At 42.5% G+C, this 20,748-nt stretch overlaps 2 protein-coding genes across 2 annotated transcripts; both read right to left on the reverse strand.

Annotated features, from left to right (window-relative positions):
- Positions 1 to 256: 256 nt before the first annotated feature.
- LOC121182167 (hyaluronidase PH-20-like) lies at positions 257 to 4,182 on the reverse strand. Its single transcript, XM_041038529.1, has 4 exons — positions 4,137 to 4,182; positions 2,282 to 3,206; positions 1,444 to 1,533; positions 257 to 745 (listed from the first exon to the last, which is right to left on the reverse strand). Exons 2-4 carry the CDS (start codon positions 3,194 to 3,196, stop codon positions 416 to 418), a joined length of 1,335 nt encoding a protein of 444 aa, XP_040894463.1. The 5' UTR covers positions 3,197 to 3,206; positions 4,137 to 4,182; the 3' UTR covers positions 257 to 415.
- Positions 4,183 to 5,414: 1,232 nt separating this feature from the next.
- LOC121182484 (hyaluronidase-4) lies at positions 5,415 to 18,783 on the reverse strand. The gene is made up of 4 exons (XM_041039018.1): positions 18,658 to 18,783; positions 10,573 to 11,562; positions 8,584 to 8,673; positions 5,415 to 7,974 (listed from the first exon to the last, which is right to left on the reverse strand). Exons 2-4 carry the CDS (start codon positions 11,527 to 11,529, stop codon positions 7,474 to 7,476), a joined length of 1,548 nt encoding a protein of 515 aa, XP_040894952.1. The 5' UTR covers positions 11,530 to 11,562; positions 18,658 to 18,783; the 3' UTR covers positions 5,415 to 7,473.
- Positions 18,784 to 20,748: the final 1,965 nt, after the last annotated feature.

The following is a 20,748-nucleotide window of genomic DNA, read 5'->3' on the forward strand; positions in this document are numbered from 1 at the left end:
AAGACTCGATTGAGCCGTGATGATGGATTAATCTCTGTCCTTTCTGTCTTGTGTTTTTTTGTTGTTTTTTTTTTGTACCTGCTTTTATTGATTTGTTCTCCAGGTTCTTCTGTTCAGAGCAGTTTGTCGGTTAAAGCAAAGAAAATGCAAAGAAAATGTGTTTTGTGCAAAGCCTTTATTAAGCCACCTTTTTGTTTCCAGTTCAAATGAACCCACTTCGTTTCTCATTTTAGACTAATGTCACATTTAATGTGCCTGGATTTTTTACACATTTTTAAACCTGGATTTTTTACACATTAAACTTTTCTGTTTTTTTTTTAAATAAACACATTTCTGATGTAATTTAGAAAGAATTTATCAGATTGTTGTATTGTATTTACGACCGTATAATCAAATCTGTGCGTCTCCTTTCAGATTAAACCCAGATGAGTCTGATGGTGGTCGGATGCACCAGGTTTGGTGAACACCTCCACCCTGCGTAGCACTGACAGGTGAAGTTTTCGGCCCAGGCGTCGAGGTCGGCGGCGGAGGGTAGACCGATCGCTACGTACCTCTTGGCGGCCCGCAGGATGCTGAAGTAGGTGGGGTTCAGGTGCAGGTACTGGGAGGAGTCGTAGTTCTTCCTCACACAGCGACCCCTTTTTTGGCACAGGACCTCGCTGCAGAGCATGGCGGCGGCTGTCACGTTAGCGATGTAGGGGTTGAAGGTGGACGTCAGGTACTCGGACAGAGACTGACAGGCAGCCTGGTGGGAGGGGGTGGGGTTTACAGGTGAGATACAGGTATATTAAGACAGAAAGACGAGGGCAGGTGTACAGTTAGTCTAAAAACCATGAATTAATCATGAATTAATCATGAATTAAGTGGGAAAGATGATATTAAAACGCAATACGCAAAGCACATTTTATGTGTTTTGGTTTCATGATATATAATCAAACAGAAATGTAAAGCCTCCTTACTCTTTGCAGTACAAAGAAATATAGAAATATAGCAATAAAATAGCAAAATAATAAAATATAATAAATCGAACAGCAAGTAACAACACATTATGAAAGCACATGAAAAAGCAGTAAAGTCCTGTGAAGGTGAAATTGTTCTTTCACACGTCTGCAGACAGAGATAAAACTGCCACTTCCTCCTAAAACAGGAACCAAAGTTTAATTGTTTGCTGACTGAAGCTTCTCCATCTGCGTTCCTGTTTTCAGATCTGTGAAGACTGTTACACACACAGTGTTTCATCATACAAACACACACATACACACACTTAAACAGTGACACGTCTTCAGGTTCCCAGTTTCCCTCAGCTTCAGCAAGAAATGTCGAATGAATTTTCTCATTTAAAACACACACACAAAAAAAATAAGTAGACTTAAAGAACTGTCCTGTAATGACTGGGAGCAGACCAGTCCAACCAAGCATTAAACTTCAGAAAGCTGTGGTTACCTTATTGTTGTAGTCTCTGGTTCCTCCCCACATTACGACCCCTGAAGCTCCCAGAGCTGCAGACTCTCCCACAGTGCTCACCAGGTCGGTCTGGAAGACGAGCAAACACACAGGAGATTCAACGCTTTCACTCTGAATCAGCGATTTTAGATGGATCTGCTTCAAGCATTTTGTTTTACTTGCATAACAGGTCATTCTGATTAGACTTGCTGCAGATGCATTGGCCTAATCCATCGTTTAATTTCATGTCATTTCGAGTCATGTGCTGATGCAACTAAGAGCAGGAAGTGTTTTGAAATACTTTGCAGGCTGATTCTCCAGCTTGAATCCCACACAAAAGACTTTTGTCTAGTTTTCAATTGCAGCTTTTTCAGAATCAATATGTTGCATTTATGAGCACCTGTGGTAACAGCTGTCATACAGACTGATCCTGAGCTTTAAGAGTCAGCGGCCCTGTGATTACAACGGGTCTGGTTTGTAACAAACGCACTGTGGAAGGCGGGATTAAGAATGGGAACGTCATCGTCCGACATCAACGTAGGTCACGAAAACTTGCATTTGACAAACTTGAAGTTATCAGCTTCTAGCAAGATACCACACCTTCTGTGGTGACGGGAAATGGTGTTAACAAGACAGATACGTCCCCGTGGAGGAAAAGAATTAACAGATAGAGGAAAAAAGCTAACATGAACACCAATGTTACACAGAAGGATGAAGAGAAACGAAATAGGCATTTGGTCTGATTATCATATGGAATGTGGAACACATTGAAATAGAAGAACCGAACAGTCACTGTTGCCAACTGCATTACCGACCAAAGTGAGTCAGATTGTCTCACCAGACTCTGGAACTTCTGGGTCTGATCCCGGTACAGTGGCCTGGAGTAGACGTAGATTGGCACCGTATACGGACGTTTAGGCAGTGCCGCCACTCTCAGCGCCTCCTGGACACGGTTGCGGACATAAAGTGCGGCCCGGGGGGAGTTCCTCAGATTCAGGTGGAGGTAGACGGAGGGGAAGAGGGCGGTACTGTGCTCCCACAGCCACAGCATCTGGTTATTCTGCTTCTGGGTCTGCGTGGAGCACTTCCCCGTGTAGCCGGGTTTCTCCCAGCCGTAGTTGAAGCAGTCAGGGAACAGGTAGAAGCCCCAGCGCCGGCTCGGACGCTCACCAACGCCAAGACTGATGGTCCTCTCCATGAAGTGCCGGCCGGCGTGTTGGAACTGGCTCTTGGCCAGTTTGGAAATCTTCTTAGATGATACAAATGGGGCCATCTGCAGGGCTTGAGCGATGGACAGCTTCTGATAAACACGTTTTGATCCCCAGTTCTGGTCCCACAGGGGACGCCAGGACTCCCAGTCGATGACAGCCAGCCCAGGAGAGGAATCCTGGGAGATGAAGTGATCTATCTGAGTCTGGGCCTTGGCCAGATGCTGGGTCAGGTTGCCATTTTGGGGGATTCCACCGCTGTAAAGCTTGCGCTTGATGGTGTCAACTTTAGGGTAAAGGCCAAGTCGGTCCTCGTAGAAGATGGTGAGGAACTGACCGGGCAAGGCGCTAGGCGTGGTCACTGCCTGGAAAGCTGCGGTGTCCAGTGGGATGTCAAGTTTTTGACATTGGTCGGTGGGGGCGTTCCATATGGCTACAAAGGGGTGGTCATGGATCAGCGGTGGCTCGGTATATGGCAGGGCGAAGGTGGCGGTGATAAATACGATGATACGGAAGGCGATGCCGGACAGGAAAGGCACGGCCATCGTGATGGCTCTGAACAAACAGAAGAAAAACAAATAAAGAAATTAGGCTCAGACTCATCATTAACTACTTCCTGTTAATTTGTGTGCAAATACTGCAAATGGCGGAAACGTATAAACTTCCTGATGGCTCCTTTTCGTAGATTTTTTCTTTAAGTAACAGAATTTGCTGGAAATAGAGAGAAACAGAAACATCAACCACAGAAAACAAGCTACGGTCACAGTGTTAGAACCATTTAAATCAAGCTATTAAATAGATAAACACTGAACAAACAGATGAGAATTCGCTCTCTGGGAAGCTCATCTGTACTTTCTCTGTTTTCAGTTGCTGCATGAGCATTTTCCCCGAGAAATAAACTAAGAAAATCTGTTGGTAGATGACACACACACACAACTTTATTGACAAAACTGCATTTTTATTCTCTGCTTCCTGGGTTTGGAGAAACTTCCTGCCTTTGTATCGGGTGTTCAAACACGTTTCATGAAGAATTTAGCTGTTTCTGTATAATCAGGCTCTCTCCTCTATACCTCTCATGTCTCCATGTTATTGTGCTGTATGTGTAATTCGTTTAGTGTGATTTTTATGTGCTATCTGTGTTAACTGCTGTTCATGTATCTCAAGACGCTTCCTGGATAATAAAGTGGTAAAACAACATAAATAAGAAAGTTAATTAAATAATGGATTTATCTTACAACTGTCAGCTTAATGATGCCAAATAAAAACTCCACTGAATAAAGAAAAAAAATTACTTCACTAAAGATGTAACCAGTATAAACTAAGGCGGTATTTCCCACAGACTCCCACAGTTGTTCCACTAACGCTAAAACTGTTCAGGTGAATGATTCCACACTATTTAAATTTATCCACTAACCTCCTTTATCTTAGAATTTTAAATAGTTTTGCAGTATTTCCATATTATTGCAACATGTTGTCAGCTCCTACCTGCTGCTCTCCTCAGTGACCCGTGAAGAACTGTTCGCTGTTTCTAAATTTCTCTGTGTCTCTGTTTTTTTTTGCTGCTTCATGCTTCTTCACTCTGATCGATCGTTATCTGATCAACGTCCTGACATCGGGCCTGGACCCATCGATTCAGGGCTCAGTGCTCTGCTCAGGTGAACCTTTTTTTGATTTAAATATTTTATTTTGTTCGTTGTGGTTTTCGTTTACATTTGGAACTTGATAAAACAGAAAGTAAATTTGAAATTTGAAGTCACTACAACAAAGTGAGTTTGAGTAATGACAGCAGAGAAAGACACAGTTCCTTCATTTGGTTGCATAGTTTGTGTTTCTGTTGTGTTGTTTTGGGTGAGCTGATGGAATAACAGCGTTTAGAACTGCATTTTGTTCAGTTATCATTTTAAATTGTAATTCAGTGGATATTCTGTTTGGCTTGATTTAGTTTAGTTTGATATTATATTGATAATAGTAATAAAATATCTATTTTTTTTTATATTTGTTTTTGTTTTATTGCTTCCATTGGCCAGCGTCTTTGAGCACCCGGAAAAGCGCTATACAAATTTGATGGATTTTTTTTTTTTTTTTAATTATATTTATTAGTATGAAAGTGACTCAAAACCCATCTCTGTCTCCCTCTTCCCTCCTCCATCCCATTTTATTCTGCTGTTGACTGTATAAAAAGTGTTTTGGCCCATTTGGTTTATATATTTATATCTGTTACACCTGCTGTGATGCTCAGAGCCTTTTTTCATAGTTGCTGTGTTGGGTTAACAGTGGTGTTGTGACACAATGTTCCACCAGCGTTGCCTCACGTCCCGAAACATGTCCTGATATTTCTGCACTTAAGGATAAATGATGGGAGGAGAGGCTGTGCTACAGAAAGCCATCTGTGTTTGATGTTTAGTTTTGATGCAGTTATCTTTCATGTGTTATCACTGGTGAGAAAGCAGAGACTGCAATCTCACTGTCCACATCTCTTCCTCTTTTCTGTCCTCAGTATGTGGACAGAAACCAGACGATAGATGGTTCATGTTTCTGGGTCTGTTGCTTTGGATTAAATTAGACTTCAAGGTTCGTCTCTGTTTCCAGCTCAGGATGGATTTTACAAGAAAGACAAAAGGTCTGCAGCCACATTATCGGCCTCGTGAAATGCTCATCATATGAGGCATAAACATGTTGCACAAAATGGACATCCAACATGGCTGCCAACAGCTCCCCTGAAATCCCCTCTGTGCGTGCACATAAAAAATAAAAACACCCGTGTACAGAAGAAAAGTGTTTATTTGCAGTGCATTTACATTCAGGTAACATTTTTTCATGTGTTGCATAGTCCGCATTGCATATTTGGTTTACCACCATAAGAAAAAAAAGCCACTGTCAGTCACTGCGTCATGATGAGAGAGGTGAAACTCACCTGAAGGCTGGTTTGAGTTGAAAACTGATTTAGTTTAAACCAGGATCAGTGTCACAGAGACTCATGAACCAATGATGCTTTAAAAACCAGAAAGTTACAGAAACTCAACCTTCATTTGTCGTGTGTGCGACATCTCTAAAATACACTTCATCTGCTGACAAAAGGTCCAAAGCAAGCTGGGAAATTTTGTCATTTTTAGTTTGCTGCTTTGTGGAATCATGGGCTGCCCTGCGTTTTATTTTCTACCTCTCAAACTGTGTTTGAGTGTTTGGTGTTTTGGTTTTTGTGGCAACTTAACACTTCTTCCACCCTTTGTTCCTGACACACACGAGTGATCGAAAGCAGAGGGTCCTCGTCAAGTAAACTAAGCAGCCTCTTTAGCATTTGAACACACAACACATGGTGTGGACAGGTCTTTCAGTTTCTCTAAAATCCTTTTTCAGCAGATTGCTGTGCCTTTCGTTTGCAGGCCTCCACAGAAAAACGCACAATGCAGCTCGTGAGAGAAACTTGATAAAGTCTGACGTAAACTCTGACGTGTTCAGGTATTTTGTTTTGTTTTTAGCAGGAGACACTTTATTTTCTTCTCTACGGCAAGAAGTAGGCTTTGAAGAACCATTAAACCGCAGAGAGATGCTGAGTCATGTATTCAGATATAGTATGTGCCATATTTTACATCCTGTTCAGTGTTTCCTCATAACTACAGTACTGTACATCAGCTTCAGGGACAGCAGCTGTTTGTTAGCCACAGTGAGATGAAATAAAATCAAAAACTAAACATCCTGTTGATCTGATTCCTCCAAACTGAGATATAGAAACACTGACCTCTACATAATCATTGAAAAACAGACCATATCCTCTATACTAAGGATTTTTAAGTAATAAACCCAACAAACATAAAAGAATAGATACAGATACGTAATATTTGGATGTCAAGAGCACCCATAACGTGCACGCGTCCCAACAGGGTCAAACGTGGCGTTTCCTGACAGGCTGTAATTCAAGAATATGATATAAGAAACAGTTCAAAACACATTATAAAAAATAACAAGCGGAATAACAGCTTATTGTTGTTTCACACCATCAAAGATAAACGGTAATTCTTTACGGACGTCTTTAAAACTACCACAAACCAAGCATCAGATCTTAGTGACTATCTCTCTACACTTGGCTGTGTGGTATATTAGCACCGTGTGGTTTCCACTGAAAGACCAGACAAAAACAAATAAAACTGGAGGATCATCCTGCAGGGAGCCAGATTTTACCATGAGCGGATCCACGTCAAACTTTTACAACAGTTTAACAAACTTTCCGCATTTACTGATAAACATTCCTGGAAGACCAGATGCAGCTGTTGGCCGAAGAGGCAGTGCAGATTGTTACAGAAGTCAAACATAGTTCACCTGGTTAAACTGTATCACAATCATTTTTTTTTTACATGTGTAACTTTTCAGCGCAGCAGCTGTCAAAATATCCTTTGTTTTTATTGTTTTCATTTCACACTGACGACCACTCGCTTTAAAAGTTCCTCTACCACTCAGCAGCAACGTCAGAGTTAAAGAAACAATAAAAATACTCTAAATTTCTTTTTCACTGAGACTAATTAGACTGATATCACTGTCACGTCTGTATGGTAAATACAAAGTGTCAGCCTCATGCCAGCCAGCATGCTAACATGCTAAACTGGAAACTGGAACAAACTATAGATTAGCTGATGATAAAATAATAATTAGTTGCAGCCCTGGTATGTGTTTGGGTGCTGATGGTGGTACGGAGGGTGAAATGGCAACGTCCAGGATTCAAGTCTGTCTCCATCTTAAATCAAAAACACTGTAGTAACTGTGTGTGGAAAAGTAACATCTGTACACAGCTGTGTTGAAAAATGACTCCTCCTACTGTCAGGCTGCATCATACGACTGTTTTTACTAACGATAAGTTTAACAGGAGCATCAGCAACATCGTGTGAAGGCTGCAGGCAGCTGGCGGTGCACCACTCTGCCCTGCCTCCACCTGGTCATCCTGTTCATCCTCCCACGCCGTTCTCCTCCTCTCCTGCTCGTCTTCCTCCCCTGTCCTCCACGGCCCGTCGTCCTCCTTCACTTTGTTGATGCTCTCACATCTTTCGCCCTCGTGGCCTTCGTAGCAGTGGCAGCGAAACCTCTCACTTAGCAGCTCCAGTTCGTGTTGAGAGTGCCACCCGGTGACAGCAAAGTCCCCATTGCCAGAGGGCCGGATGTGGTAGCTGTTGGCGCTGAGGTGGAGGTAATGGCGGGCGCGGGGGTCCCGGCGGACGCAGCGGCCGTTCCCCTGGCACAGGAAGTCGCTGCAGACCTCGGCGGCTCGTGTCACGTTGATGATGTACTGACCCAGGCGGTGGCTCAGGAAGGTCCTCACCTTGGTGCAGTTAGCCTGTGGAAAAAAAAAAAACCTCACAGTCATGATGTGATGTGTTTTGGTGATTTGTATGATGTGGAAGTAGACAGCTGGGAACAGTTCAACAGAAGGTGATACTTTATCAGGGCTGTCAGCTTGTCATGGAGTTTGTTCACAAACATGCACAAACAGTCCCTGAGCTCCTGGAGGGTCTGACTGTCAGTCGCTGTTTTAAACAAGCGTCCTTCATGCAGACAGGATCTCAGCAGGCCATAAAAACTATGCCTTATACTTTTCAAAATGTCAGAGTGGTTTCACAACACACAGCCACCACATGATGTCAACTTTCTATTGTCTGAGTATTTACAGGGGTGGTTTGTCTGCAGTCCAAAACAAATCACGAAGCTTGAGGAAAGAATGTTTTTCACATGGAAGTACACAGTCAGACTTCATCTGAGCCAACAGCACAAATAAGAACAAAAAAAAAAAAAAAAGAGTTTGACAGCACGTTTTCAGCCAAAACACCAAATAAGATAAATATTCTGTGTAGCAGTGAATCATAAGCTGAGGCAGATCGGTTTTACAGAAAGAATGAGAGGGTAACAATTTATGTTTTGCTTGATTAGGCTAAAAAAGGACACCCACCCTGGATGAGGTCAAGTTCAGGTCGCCCCAGATGACAAATCCAGCAGCTCCCAGGGCGGCGCTCTCCCCGATGGTGTGGATCAAGTCTTTCTGCAGGAAACACACAGGTACAGACGTCACATAAACATTTTATAATAACTCTGAGAGAGGCCAATATTTGACTCACTTTTACGTGAGTCAGAAACATGAAGAGAACTTTTGTTTAGAGTTTTGGAAAGTGACTAGTGCAAAACAAGAAAAGATTTTAAAGAATCTATAATCTGTACAGAAAGACAAATAAATGCATTTAATGTGACCAGTGAGAACAGTCGTGTGGAGCAAAGAGCCGTGAGGTGTCGCTGCTAATTCTGTTCAAGATGGAGGGAAAAAAAAGTCAAATGTTCTGCAGATATTTTGGGTTTCTTTCCCACATTTTATTACACCCTAAAACTCCTTATTCAATCTGCAGACCAGTGAGGCTGATTAGGTAAAGAAAAAAGAAAAATTCCTCTGGTTTTATTGACAGTGATGGAGTTTAGGTAACCACAGTGCCATAAAGCTTGTTTTTGTGACTAAGCTGCTTTTCTGTGGATCTCCACAAGATGGCAGTAGTGAATAAATTCTTCACTTACAATAAGAAGTACATCCTCATGTCAGACTTTTATAAATGCTTAATAAACATATGTGTATTAGTTGCATTAGTTTGATTATGTCTTATGAAGCTTTTCCATCGTATTTTCATCTCAAAATAAAAATATAGGTTTAAATTTCTAGGGTTGGTTGCACCAGAAATAACAATCCTCCTTCCTGTAATTATTAAAATTACTGAGTGGGAAGTGACTGAAGGTTTGAGGGTTCTGTATTGTTTATTCATTGTATTGTCTATTTATGTACTATTCTGTATTGTACATTTATTTTTCTGTGTAATGACCTTTATTACAGGTTTTAACTTCCTCCTCAGGACTTTGGATCTCAACCAAGAACCAACCAAGTCCCTGGTTTCCAGAGAGTCCAGAGATTGTTGCTTATAATTAAACATTTTAGTCACAGCCCACTCTAACATTTGTAGACATAAATAGATAACTCGGTCATTTAGGATGAATAAGTACTCCTCAAAACATTTAAATGGTTATTTCAAATATTGTTTTCTTTTGAAATATCAGTTCTTTGTTGATTAAAGATAAAGAAAGTGCTAAAATGATCACAACTGAAACACAGAAATCAGAGCACATCACTGGAGCAAAAACAACTTTTCATGTTGATCTCTCAGTCATTTGAGGTCATTTTCTACCCTCTGCCTGCACACACATCTCACTGACGGTGTTGTGGTAACAGAGTGGAGCAGGAGACTCTGGGTGGACCCTGTGGGGGAAGAGCAATTATTGGAAAATTGTTGGAGCTTCGTTCTGAACTTTTGCTGCCAGACAGAGTGCCATGTTGGACACCACCTCCCTGGAAATACACCAACAGTCTTTCGCCACTGCTCCTCACCCTGTCTTCAGCTCTATGACGTTTATGCTGCTGGTGACGTCCAACGGACGTGAGAGTACTAATGAACAGTGCTGGCAAAAAAATGCACCAACAAATACCACATCCTGCTGGTGTGCCCTGCTACTCAAAAAGCTTAACACGTCAAACTAACTCTCCAGCTTCTTGTTTTTTTTTCTTTGCGTCTTTGTGCAGACAGCAACAGTATGACTGTTACTGGGTACATGTTGTCAAACAGACAACTCATATCAAACAGCATGGACCTCTACAGTTTAAGTCACATGAAACTTAGACGTTGAACGTTAGAACGTCTTCAGTAATGTGACATATAGCTGAATGAAACAGGGCATCTACAGCTCAAACCTGTAGATTTTACTGGTTTGCTAAAAAGTGGTTTGGCTTTGTGAATCTGGAGCTGGAATCTGTAGAACTGGAAAGCGGACTTTAAAACGACGCTTATAAACAATTTGCTCGGGGAAATGACCGAACACAAACATTGCTCTCATGAATTTTGTATCTTACTGAGGTGAGGAAGGCCAGGGCCTCGTCTCGGTATCCCAGCCTCAGGTACACGTAGGTGGGGAGGTCGTACTCCTTCGAGGTCAGCGAGGCAATGCGGAGCGACTCTCTGATCCTGTGCTGGGAGAAGTGCAGGTTGCTGATGCTGTTGGTGTGACCTTTCCTGATGGCCACAGAGGGAAAGAGCGCCGTGCTGCTGTTCCACAACCACAGCAGCTCGTCGTTCCTCATCCTCTCCAGCAGGGGGCAGAAGCCCGTGTAGTTCTGATCATGCAGGTTGTAGTTGTGGCAGTCGGGGTAGAGGTAGAAACCCCAGAGGCCATTGGGGCGAAGGCGAGTCCCCAGCTGAATAGTCCTCTGCATGAAGGCCCTGGCACTTTTCTCAAACCGCCGCCGTGCCAGCTCCTCCACCTGCGCCGCTGTCACATTCACATATGCCTTGGCGGTCAGTTCCCTCGACTTTTGCCGGTAGATGTCCTTCTTGTGCCAGTTCCGGTTCCACTGAGGCCGCCAGAACTCCCAGTCAATGACAGCCAGGCCGCGGAAGTCCTCTGCAGGGATGAAGTGGTTGATGTCCTGGTAGGCCTTGAACAGGTGCATGTCCAGGCTGCAGTTCTGCGGTAGGCCACCATGCACCGCAGCGCCCTGCGGCGTGTAATGAGGGTAATAGCCCAGCCGATTGGCGTAGAAGATGGTGACGTTCTGGCCGGTCCAGTCAGCACGTGGGCTCCCGTGGATATGGAAGAGGCGGTCAAGGTTGGTGGTGATGTTGTACTTGATGGTGCACATGTCCAACGGGGCGTTCCAGGCCGCAATGAAGGGCTTCCGGCCGATCAAGGGCAGCTTGGCAGGTTTCTGTCCAAAGGCGGCGTGGAAGAGCAGAAGCAGCCAGGAGCAGGTGAGGGCAACAGGTACGACGTGCTGGGAGGAGGATGCTCCGCCCACTGGCACCACAGGCATCCTGGGGTTCAGGAGGAGCAGCTGTCAATCATCCTGGGGAGAGGGAAGGGGAGGGACAGAGACACAGGGAGGAGAGCAGAAGAAAAAAAATATAAATATATCCCATTTTTCTCATTACATTGGAATAACTGAGTTTTTCCAGTGTCTTCTAGCGCGACCAAAATTCTCATGGTCACTGCAATTGAAGAGGTGTTATGTAAAGTTTTTATTTTATGGCCTTTATTCTGTGGCTTCTTTCTGTCCATGTCTGTAATTTATTTAATTACGGGTAGAATGTGGTTATTATAGTAGCATTAGGGTCGAGTTTTGTACTTCTTTGTTTTGTTTCTGTTTGTTTTTCATAAGCAAATGATGTATTTCAGATATTTCATATCTACAGGTACAGTGTTTGGTTTTTTAGAGAACCGTTTCCATTGTTTGGGAATGTTTGATGTTTCCTTTAGCATCACCGTTAGCTGAAAATATAAACCTCACACTTTAGATATCAGAGTGAAAAGTCTCTTCAACTTCATTTGACCTGGTGACTGTTTTTATATTGTTCCTGTTCAGCGAGTTTATGGAAGACACAACATGATGAGCTCAACAGTTCCTCTGAACGTAGCTCGATCTGGTCATCCACAACATCTGCCATATAAATAAGCATCTTTTTTACTGTTCTCTCCGTCTGTGAACGTTACAGCACAATAGCGGATGATGAAAGTTTTAACATTTGCTTTTACATGTGATGAGCTGAGATAGTTTTCCATCTTTAAGTCTGTGAAAGCATCTGGGACATATTCAGTGTGCTGATATTATGCACAACCTCATACTGTAATAAACTAAATCCTCATTTATTTTCCAGCTGGTGAAGCTGTATTTAGAAGAGATTAGAGATCCCAGTAGTTTTCAGAGAATCCAGAGACTCAGTATGATACAACACGTAAGATGGATGAAAAGTAATCACCAACTATTTGGAGTTTTTTTTTCTTTTTTGCTGCTTGATCAAACTGAATATCTTTTGGTTTGGGCTGTTGATCAAGGTCACCTCGGTCTCTACTAAACAGTGGTAGGCGTTGTTTTTTTTGTTTTTTACTATTTCCTGACATCAGTAATTTGTTTGTTCTGATCAGCATTTTCATACTGGGGCTGTAATAAACACTGCAGCCTGTAGGGTACACTTACATCAGTTTAGGCTAATAGATATTTTACTTAATGATTCCTGATGTTTCTTGAATGTGTTTATGATTATATAATTCATTGATTTCTCCCCAGCTTGTTTTTTGTATTAATTTTATTATTTCAGTGTTAATTTAACCTCCATTGGTTCTTTTTAAACTCAGATTTAACTTTTGCAGGAACCGTTTCCCTCCACAGGATGATACAAAAACGTATCTTGCATGAATTTAAATGTTCGAGCTGCCGTCCTCAGAGACATAAATACTTATTGGCTCACTTCCACAGCGCCCAGGGGTCAGAGGTCACACAGAGGAAATCAGTTGACACCCAGGGATTGGAACGAGGAGTTCAGCTGTACAGACCACTGCTTTCCTGTCCGCATCTAGTCTTCCTCTGACCAGAGCTGAAGCCTCAGGCCACAATGACAGGCTTTTCTGCCAGATGTTTGAGTGAGGTTCGGTGTTTGCTGTGTCTCTGCGTCCCATATACGACTGGCTGAAGCAAACATGCAGTCAGAGAGCAGACACCGGCACAGACACTAAGTGAAATTCAAGAGTTTATTTATTACCCCACAACACGTTAGCATCTGAACACCAGGGTCTGACTTCACCGGTTCACTTTTCATTAACATATCGATGGCTTACTTTTATTTGGACTTTGATAACTGAGGTTTCGATCTTCTCAACTTAACTAAACATATCTCTCAGCCTGCTATGAAATTCAAACTTAAACTTAAAGATAGATGATTTCACACCATGTAAACATAAAAAAGCTATGCTACTGTGTTAGCAGTGCCTTAAGCGAAGACGTCTTTAGTGTTCACAACAACAATCCATCCCTACAACCACCTGTTTAGTTCACGAGTTCAGGTTCATCTTTCACAACATGAATGTTTTTAACAGACTGTATCAAAAATTAAAAAACATTGAATATAAAAAGTTTTTATACATCAAGAATGATGTTAAATTCCCATGTTGACAGTAGGTTATGATCTGAGGTTCTGCATGACAGCAGTGTGGATACAGATCCTAGGTCTGGATTCTAGGCATTGTTTCATGTTCACTTAAACACAGTATTTAGTAGTAGTATTATGCTGTGTTTTCATTTTGTTCTTATACTTTTAGGAGCATCAGGTCTTTTTTACTTCAGTTTGGAATCAAAGTCTTTTCTTTTCTTTATGTTCCTGCCAGTTTCTCCCTGTAGGTTTGGAAATAATTTGGCTGCTGCATTTGCAGAGAACGGCTCATTTTTCAAAGTGGCCTGTTCACAGTGTTACAGTAAATGTATAGATGTGTGTTTGGTTAATGGCTCTGAGTGGAACCACTTCCATCTGAGCCCATGATCTGATGATAGGAATGTTTCTGACTATGACCACTTTCTAACACTTTTTTTCGAACAGCTCATTTTGCTTTCTTTCTAACTCCTTATTTCTTTTGGTTTGATTCCTGATGATTTTCTCTGTTTGAGTTTGAAATCTCTGAGCTCTGCTCACAGCTGATCCCAGCTGGATGATATCAGTGTGTGACAGATCCTTATCCTGCTATACTGTAACCCGTCACTGTTTACTGATACATACACATGGGCTGTGCACCTCTGATTCCAGCTTTAAATTCATAGTTTATTCAGGCATGAAATGATCTGAACAGGCATTTGATTGATTGATGTAAATCTTTCAAATGTCTGCAAGTGATGTTTCCAACATGTCAGTTATCAGTCTGCAAGATTCCAATCCATTTCCAATAACTGATTTGCATTAACTCTCTAGAAAAGCAAATCACATTTCATCTCTGAGTCCCAGCTGTAACTATCCTACTTTGATCATTTCTCTCCGTGTGGTGTCATTTAAATCTCATGGTCAGTGTGTGTTGCACCCACTAAGTTGTTTGAAGTTTAAAGTCCGGAGTTGTGAGTAACACTATTAAATTATTTTCATCTTCAGTTTATCTGCAAATAATTTTCAATTTATCTGACTAAGAGTCCAACAACCAGGAAGGACTGAAACTGTTAATCCAACATCAAGTAGATCGCCTGATGAAGAGGTCGTGTGTCGTTCAGTTTCGTGGAGGATTTGGCTTCAGGCCAAACTGTAGATGATCTATGGTGCAACTTAAAGGAGCCTGAGTTCGTTTGGGAAACACAGGCACAAAAACAATGCGACCACAGTCTGGATCCACCTGGAAGGCAGAACTACACTGAGCCTCCATGTTCTCCAGTTGGTTCTTCTTGCCTTAAAGATGGAGAAGAGCCTCAGAGTTCAAGTTTAAAGTTTGGCTTCATGTCAAAGTGAATTATTTATCCGGAGGAGCCTGGAGCCGCAGACCGGTCTGGCATCGATTAAGATAAGAGCTTGTTGATGTCTGTGGTTCTTGTGGAACAGCTCCGCTCATTCAACAAATACAAGAAAGAGAGACACTGTCTACATTTCAGTGTCTCTGTTGGAAAATTGGGGTGAATTTGAGCCACAGCTGGGAGCGTCTGAAGTTTAGACGGTTCCTCTGCTTCACAGCAGCTTCACTGATCAGGAAGACGATGCTCTGCAAAGGTCAAGAGGAAGATGCGTGACAGGAATGTTGGCACTCCACGTCACAGTTTTGCATAACTGCACAGCTGATAAAAGATCAGCTAATGATGTCCTATCTGTGTGTTCGTGCAAGGACTGAAGGAAAGCCAGGTTTTATCATCGGTGCATGCTTCAATGTGTTGCCATTCAACCTTGACAACCTCTGCAGCATCAAAGGATTTCATTTCACACCAGTTCCTCCTGAAAAAGGAGGGAATTTATGCCCAAAGAAAACATTTTGAACTCAGGAGGAAATGAAGCTGACAGTCTGACGGAGGCGTTTCTGAGAACACAGAAAGACGAGAGCACTGAGCACGCTCCACGATGCCAGGAGAGGAAGAAGAACGGCCTGAGTTTGATGTTTGGGAATCGAGCCGAACCCCTGATGGAGCTCTGAAGGCCTGAAGCCAAAATAGCAGATTTTCTAACATACGCCATCTGCCATGCAAATATGTTCCAACATCGCCCGGACACATTACTGCTCACACAGTCTGACTGACTGCATTTGAACACCATGAAAGCACTGGACACTTCACGCTGCTGTACGAAAATTTAACAGGACTGTATCTACAAATCATAACTGGGATGCCTGCACGACGTTCAGGTTCTGAAAGTTGAACTGGGAGGCGTTTCCCGGAGGGAGGGAACTTACCGCACATGTTGTGAAATATTGTTATTGTTTATTTTCTCAGTCAATCATGGAGAATTCCTCATAGTGTTCCTGGATTTTCAAGTTGGTTCCAGTTCATCCATGCTACGTGTTTCTCATGGGTTAATTCTAAAAGAGCAGAGCACTTTAAGCTATATATGCATATAATACAGGCTGGATGGACAACACTCGGGCTCCATACAGGACATGTACTATGCATAACGGATAAAAGATATGACCTCACCTAATTATATATAAGCCAATTCTTTGTGTTATGGTTGAGGATGAAACTAAGGTACGATGACTCAAGTACCCTCACTGATAACCTAGTTAATTTGCATGGGTGCAATAGTCTTTTGTTTATTCTATAGATGAATATTCAGTTGATTTATGTCGTAAAATATTATGCCCATCACAGAGATCAAAGTCCCAGAGTTCAAGGTTACGTCTTCTTTGTTTTGTCCCAACCACTGTCGTAAGTCAATACTTGGAAACAGGAAAGGGGAAGAAGCTTCACTGTTTCAGACACACAGGTGAAAGAAATGTTAGATGAGGGACTGGATTTATTTTTGGAAACCGGAGGCGAGTCCAGATGTGTCACCATGACTTTATTCTGCAGAACTTACTTTTAAAAACAAGATTCACATCGGTTAAAGCGGTGTGATACCACACAAAGGATCTAACGAGTGTTCAGTAACCTGGCCAGCTGTCGTGGTGATATCTCGCTCTGGACCTGAGAGTTGGACAGACCAACTGACTGACTGACGATCCTCATCCTCATCAGAATCCTCTGCTAACATTTACAATCATATGATTTTGTAATGAGTGAAAAGTTGAGTCAGATAGCTGCTGTCAGTTGTGGCGATGTTCTACAGCTTATCATCTAAATCCAATGAAAACAGGAGCCTAATGACTGTGTGTTAAAGAGTTTATCCAACAGACTCAGTCGAGTGTTTCATCGGACCACGAGCAGCCTCAGCTCACACAGGGGCCCATGAAAATCCTCCAAACTCTCCTCAATTGCTCAGTAACATGACTCTGCATCAGGACTTTCCATGAATCACACACGAGGCTGGTTGAACCATGTTAACCAGAGCAAAGAGAAGCATTTTTACAAATATTCCTGGTGACTGAATGTGGTCGTGATTCATGTTTCTCACACGAAAGCCTGAAAACAAAAGCTGGAGAACAGGAACCACCGAGGCTGAAATCTTTCCACTCGGCCGAGCCAAAGCTAATCCAGCGCCTGGTGAGCACCGAGGCTCCGGAGTCTCTGTGTTTGGGGTGGATTTGTCAGATGGAGAAAACAGATGGACGACCTCAGAGGAAGAGAGAAGACAAAACTAATGGAGATGAAAATAAAGAAAGGGAGGCGGAAAAAATATTTTCAGCCCAGAATCTGATATTTTTCTAAAAAATTTACACAGTAAGCCTCTTGAGTGCCTGCAGATCTTTGTTTATCCTGATGGTTTTTAGTTTTTCCAAGAAATTCCTTCGTTTTCATCACGACATCAGAGCTCTACCCATTCACAGCAACTTCCTGCTGCTTTGTTTGGCCACTGTGACAAAGTGACGTCAGTGCAAACTGTCTATCAAGGAGGAAGATGGAGAGAGTTTGATTAGAAAAGACGATGAAAGATGAGAAGCTTCAACATTCTTTGAGCACATTAACTGTTAATGCTTCATTTTGCTGGTTATGCTTATGTCCTTTTACTCAGGTAGAAGCACAGGACTCAGAATATTTTTAAATTATTCTGCTGCTGCTTTTTTACGTTATCAGCCATGCTGACGAATTGATCAAGGTCTTAATCACTTAATGAATGAAACTAAAGCTGAGCAATGACCTTTTTTTAAAAAAAAAAAATCAATGTGACTCGCATTTCTCTCAAAATTATTTCTGAAATATTTACCCCAAAAAAGAAAAAGCTAAATTACATGTTGTAAAATGTAAAGTTCCTCCACGGTGATGAACAACCACAGTGTTTCAGTCTGATGTCCCTTTATCATTTAAAATGATGATCAGCTGCAAGACATGATTCTTCATATCAATATACTTCATCATCGTCTCATTTCACTGCAGAGTTCAACGCACAGTCCTGAGATCCTGTCGTCTAATGAAGACTCCCAGCTTCAGCGTTTGATCTTTAACCCTCTGTCTCTCCGCGGAGGGCAGACTGAAAAACAACACGCTCCCGTAAACAGTAAAGAACTTTTTATAGCCGACTGTGATGAACTTTAATCCTCGCGCTCTCACTGATGTTCCTCGAGAACCGTGACCTGTTTACTGTAAGTTGTTATGAGTCAGAGCATCTGCTAAATGACTGAGACTCTACCTACACGGGTCCTTTAATGTTCCTGATACAAACTGACGTGAAGCTTTTTAGCAAAACGTTTATGCCTGTCGGGTAAAAACTCCACGGAGAGACTTAAAAAATGTGCTGCTCTGCGTCTAAAAAAGAAAAACTTTCTCCACTGCGAGGGGGTTGTTAAGGGTGAGCCAACATTCCTGACATGACAGGGCACTCCCCCCCTCCTCCTCCTCCTCCTCCCCCCTCCCTGCATCACCCAAAACAGACAGTGAAGCCATGCTGTAACAGCCAGGGTTGCCGCCTCCCTCAGGGTTTAAAAATACACCTTATCTTTATCTTTGTGCAGCAAAACAAAAGCTGCAGAAAAGAAACTGGATTTTTTTTTTTATTATCCTCATAAAAATGAAACAAACAGCTAACTGGTGAAAAGTTGGTACCTGATTTTAACAGCTCACCTGTAGATGCTGCACATCGACCAATAATTAGCAGTCCGGGGGAGGGTGGGGGTCTCTTTCTCGGGGTCACTGCAGGGGCCATGGCGGCCCTCAGCGTCGTACGTCCATCAGGCCTGCATTCATTGTGTCAGTCTGAAACACAAGCCAGCCATATCCACTTATATACAGCTCAGAGAGGAGAAGAGAGGGAGGAGAAAGCGTCACCACCACAACACAGCGATTACAGAGCAGAGAGAGAGGGGGGGGGGGGGGGAGGGGGGGGGGGGGGGGCGAGAGACATAGAGACGCACAGTAAAGAGAGAGTGAGAGAGAGAGAGAGAGAGAGAGAGAGAGGTTTTAAATCCCTGTGAGTTTGCTGAGCTCCTCTGAGGTCTGATCCTCTCTGGAAGAAAAGTCTCAACTCATCCACTTCAATCAGCAGCAGGAAGACAGACGTAAACACAGTTGTCAACAACAACTGTCCATGTGCATATGTGTGTGTGTCTGTGTGCGTGTGTGTGCATATGTGTGTGTGTGTGTTTGTTGATCTTTAAAAATAGATGTTAAATATAAAACTTTATATTTCTACTACTCAACCTAAGTCCAGGAAAAGTTAGTTTACTTCTGTTTAATCCATTTTTAAGTAAAGAAAAAGTCAGTTAATCAAAACTAAAACTATAAATTCAGTAAATATTGTTAATGTATCGAGAAGTTTTCAGCCACAGGGCAAAGCCACAGGATGTGAGTGGGAGCAAATAGATCTGAATTCTCTCAAGGCTGTGTGAACTGAGGCCAAGCTCAAGTTGAACATGGTTCAAACTCAACTAAAATGTGCTCAGTGAGTGAGTTTACTTCATAAACCAGAAGAAAAACAGGGGGAGGACAGCGTGGCTTGAACCAGAAGATGAAAGAAGATGAACCAGCTGAAGGTGGAAGGTGCAGTGTGTCCATGTGCAGTCAGCTTATCTCACCTGTTTCTAATTCTTTTGTGTTTATTTTTATTTTTGACCACATCATAATTTTTCTTTTATCCTTCTATTTTTTTCTAGACCAGCAAAGTGTTGGTGCCGCTCCAGAACCAGCTTTCCAGGCCGAGAGCTGGTCCTTTGGCTGCAGAGACGCCGGCTCCGAACTGGCCCCTCGAACTGCCCTCGGTGGGAAACAGGTATGAGTTAGAACATCATTCAGTCGGTGCTTTAAAGGACCCTGTGGATTTTCTGACCACTAGTAACACTATGGAGCAATGTTTTTGCAAATGTGTCCTTGTTTCACACACAATGAAATACTTGTAGCGGTCGTGTTACATGCGGTGTAACGACAAACGAAGTATTAATGCATCAGCCAAAGGCAGGGTAGAAGAAGGAGGCACTTTAACCAACCAAAGCATCAGAGCCTGTGATACGGGGAGTTGTCCGTGCATTAAATACTGCACTTTTGCACCAAAGCTTTGTCTCAGATTTCACTGAACACTCAAAGGGGAAATCTCATGTCCCTCTGTCCCTTTTAACCCAGTTTAATATGTGAAAACACTCAAACAGAACTACCCTGAGAACAGGAAATCACCAGGGTGTCAGACGTGTCACATGATAACATACATCTACTCATTTTTTTCTGCCAAAATAAATGTGCAGCAGAGTTAACTAGTATCTTCATCTCTGTGTATTTCTTAATTTGCTCTCTCGCTCCTCGGTGCGGCCGAGTGTCACTGTGCTGATTAAATGACATTACATGTGGACCCAGCACTTTAACTCAGCCGAGCCGAGATTCCTGCGGTTAACCACACATATTTACAACCAGAAGACAAAAGTCACAGTGAACCAGATCCCTGCGAGTCCCTCTGTTAGATATACACACGGATTTTCCCTTTTTAACTCTATGTTTTCACACTGAGTAAAAATCCTCTAACTAAGCAGCGTTCACAGAGATTTCCGTCTGTAGGAAGAAACACGTTTGTTTTTTTTAACAGCCACGTCAGATTATGGGAGAATGTATTATTATGGGAGAAACCCGACTCGCTCACTGCATCAGTAAAACTCCTGTTACCTATAATTAAAATATTAACATCTCAGATGTTCTGTGTTCATTCATTATGAGCTTTGAAGCTCAGAGAGC

Source organism: Toxotes jaculatrix, chromosome 5 (assembly GCF_017976425.1).
Source record: "Toxotes jaculatrix isolate fToxJac2 chromosome 5, fToxJac2.pri, whole genome shotgun sequence".
Lineage (NCBI taxonomy): Eukaryota > Metazoa > Chordata > Actinopteri > Toxotidae > Toxotes > Toxotes jaculatrix.

Bases quoted from the DNA above. Each gene is read 5' to 3' on its own strand.
- LOC121182167 (XM_041038529.1), bottom strand. From the start codon at position 3,196: ATGGCCGTGCCTTTCCTGTCCGGCATCGCCTTCCGTATCATCGTATTT. The intron at 1,534-2,281 runs GTGAGACAATCT...CTCGTCTTCCAG, and splicing joins CCCAGAAGTTCCAGAGTCTG to ACCGACCTGGTGAGCACTGT. The intron at 746-1,443 runs GTAACCACAGCT...CCCTCCCACCAG, and splicing joins CCAGAGACTACAACAATAAG to GCTGCCTGTCAGTCTCTGTC.
- LOC121182484 (XM_041039018.1), bottom strand. From the start codon at position 11,529: ATGCCTGTGGTGCCAGTGGGCGGAGCATCCTCCTCCCAGCACGTCGTA. The intron at 8,674-10,572 runs GTAAGATACAAA...TGTTTCCTGCAG, and splicing joins CCCTGGCCTTCCTCACCTCA to AAAGACTTGATCCACACCAT. The intron at 7,975-8,583 runs GTGGGTGTCCTT...TTTTTTCCACAG, and splicing joins TGAACTTGACCTCATCCAGG to GCTAACTGCACCAAGGTGAG.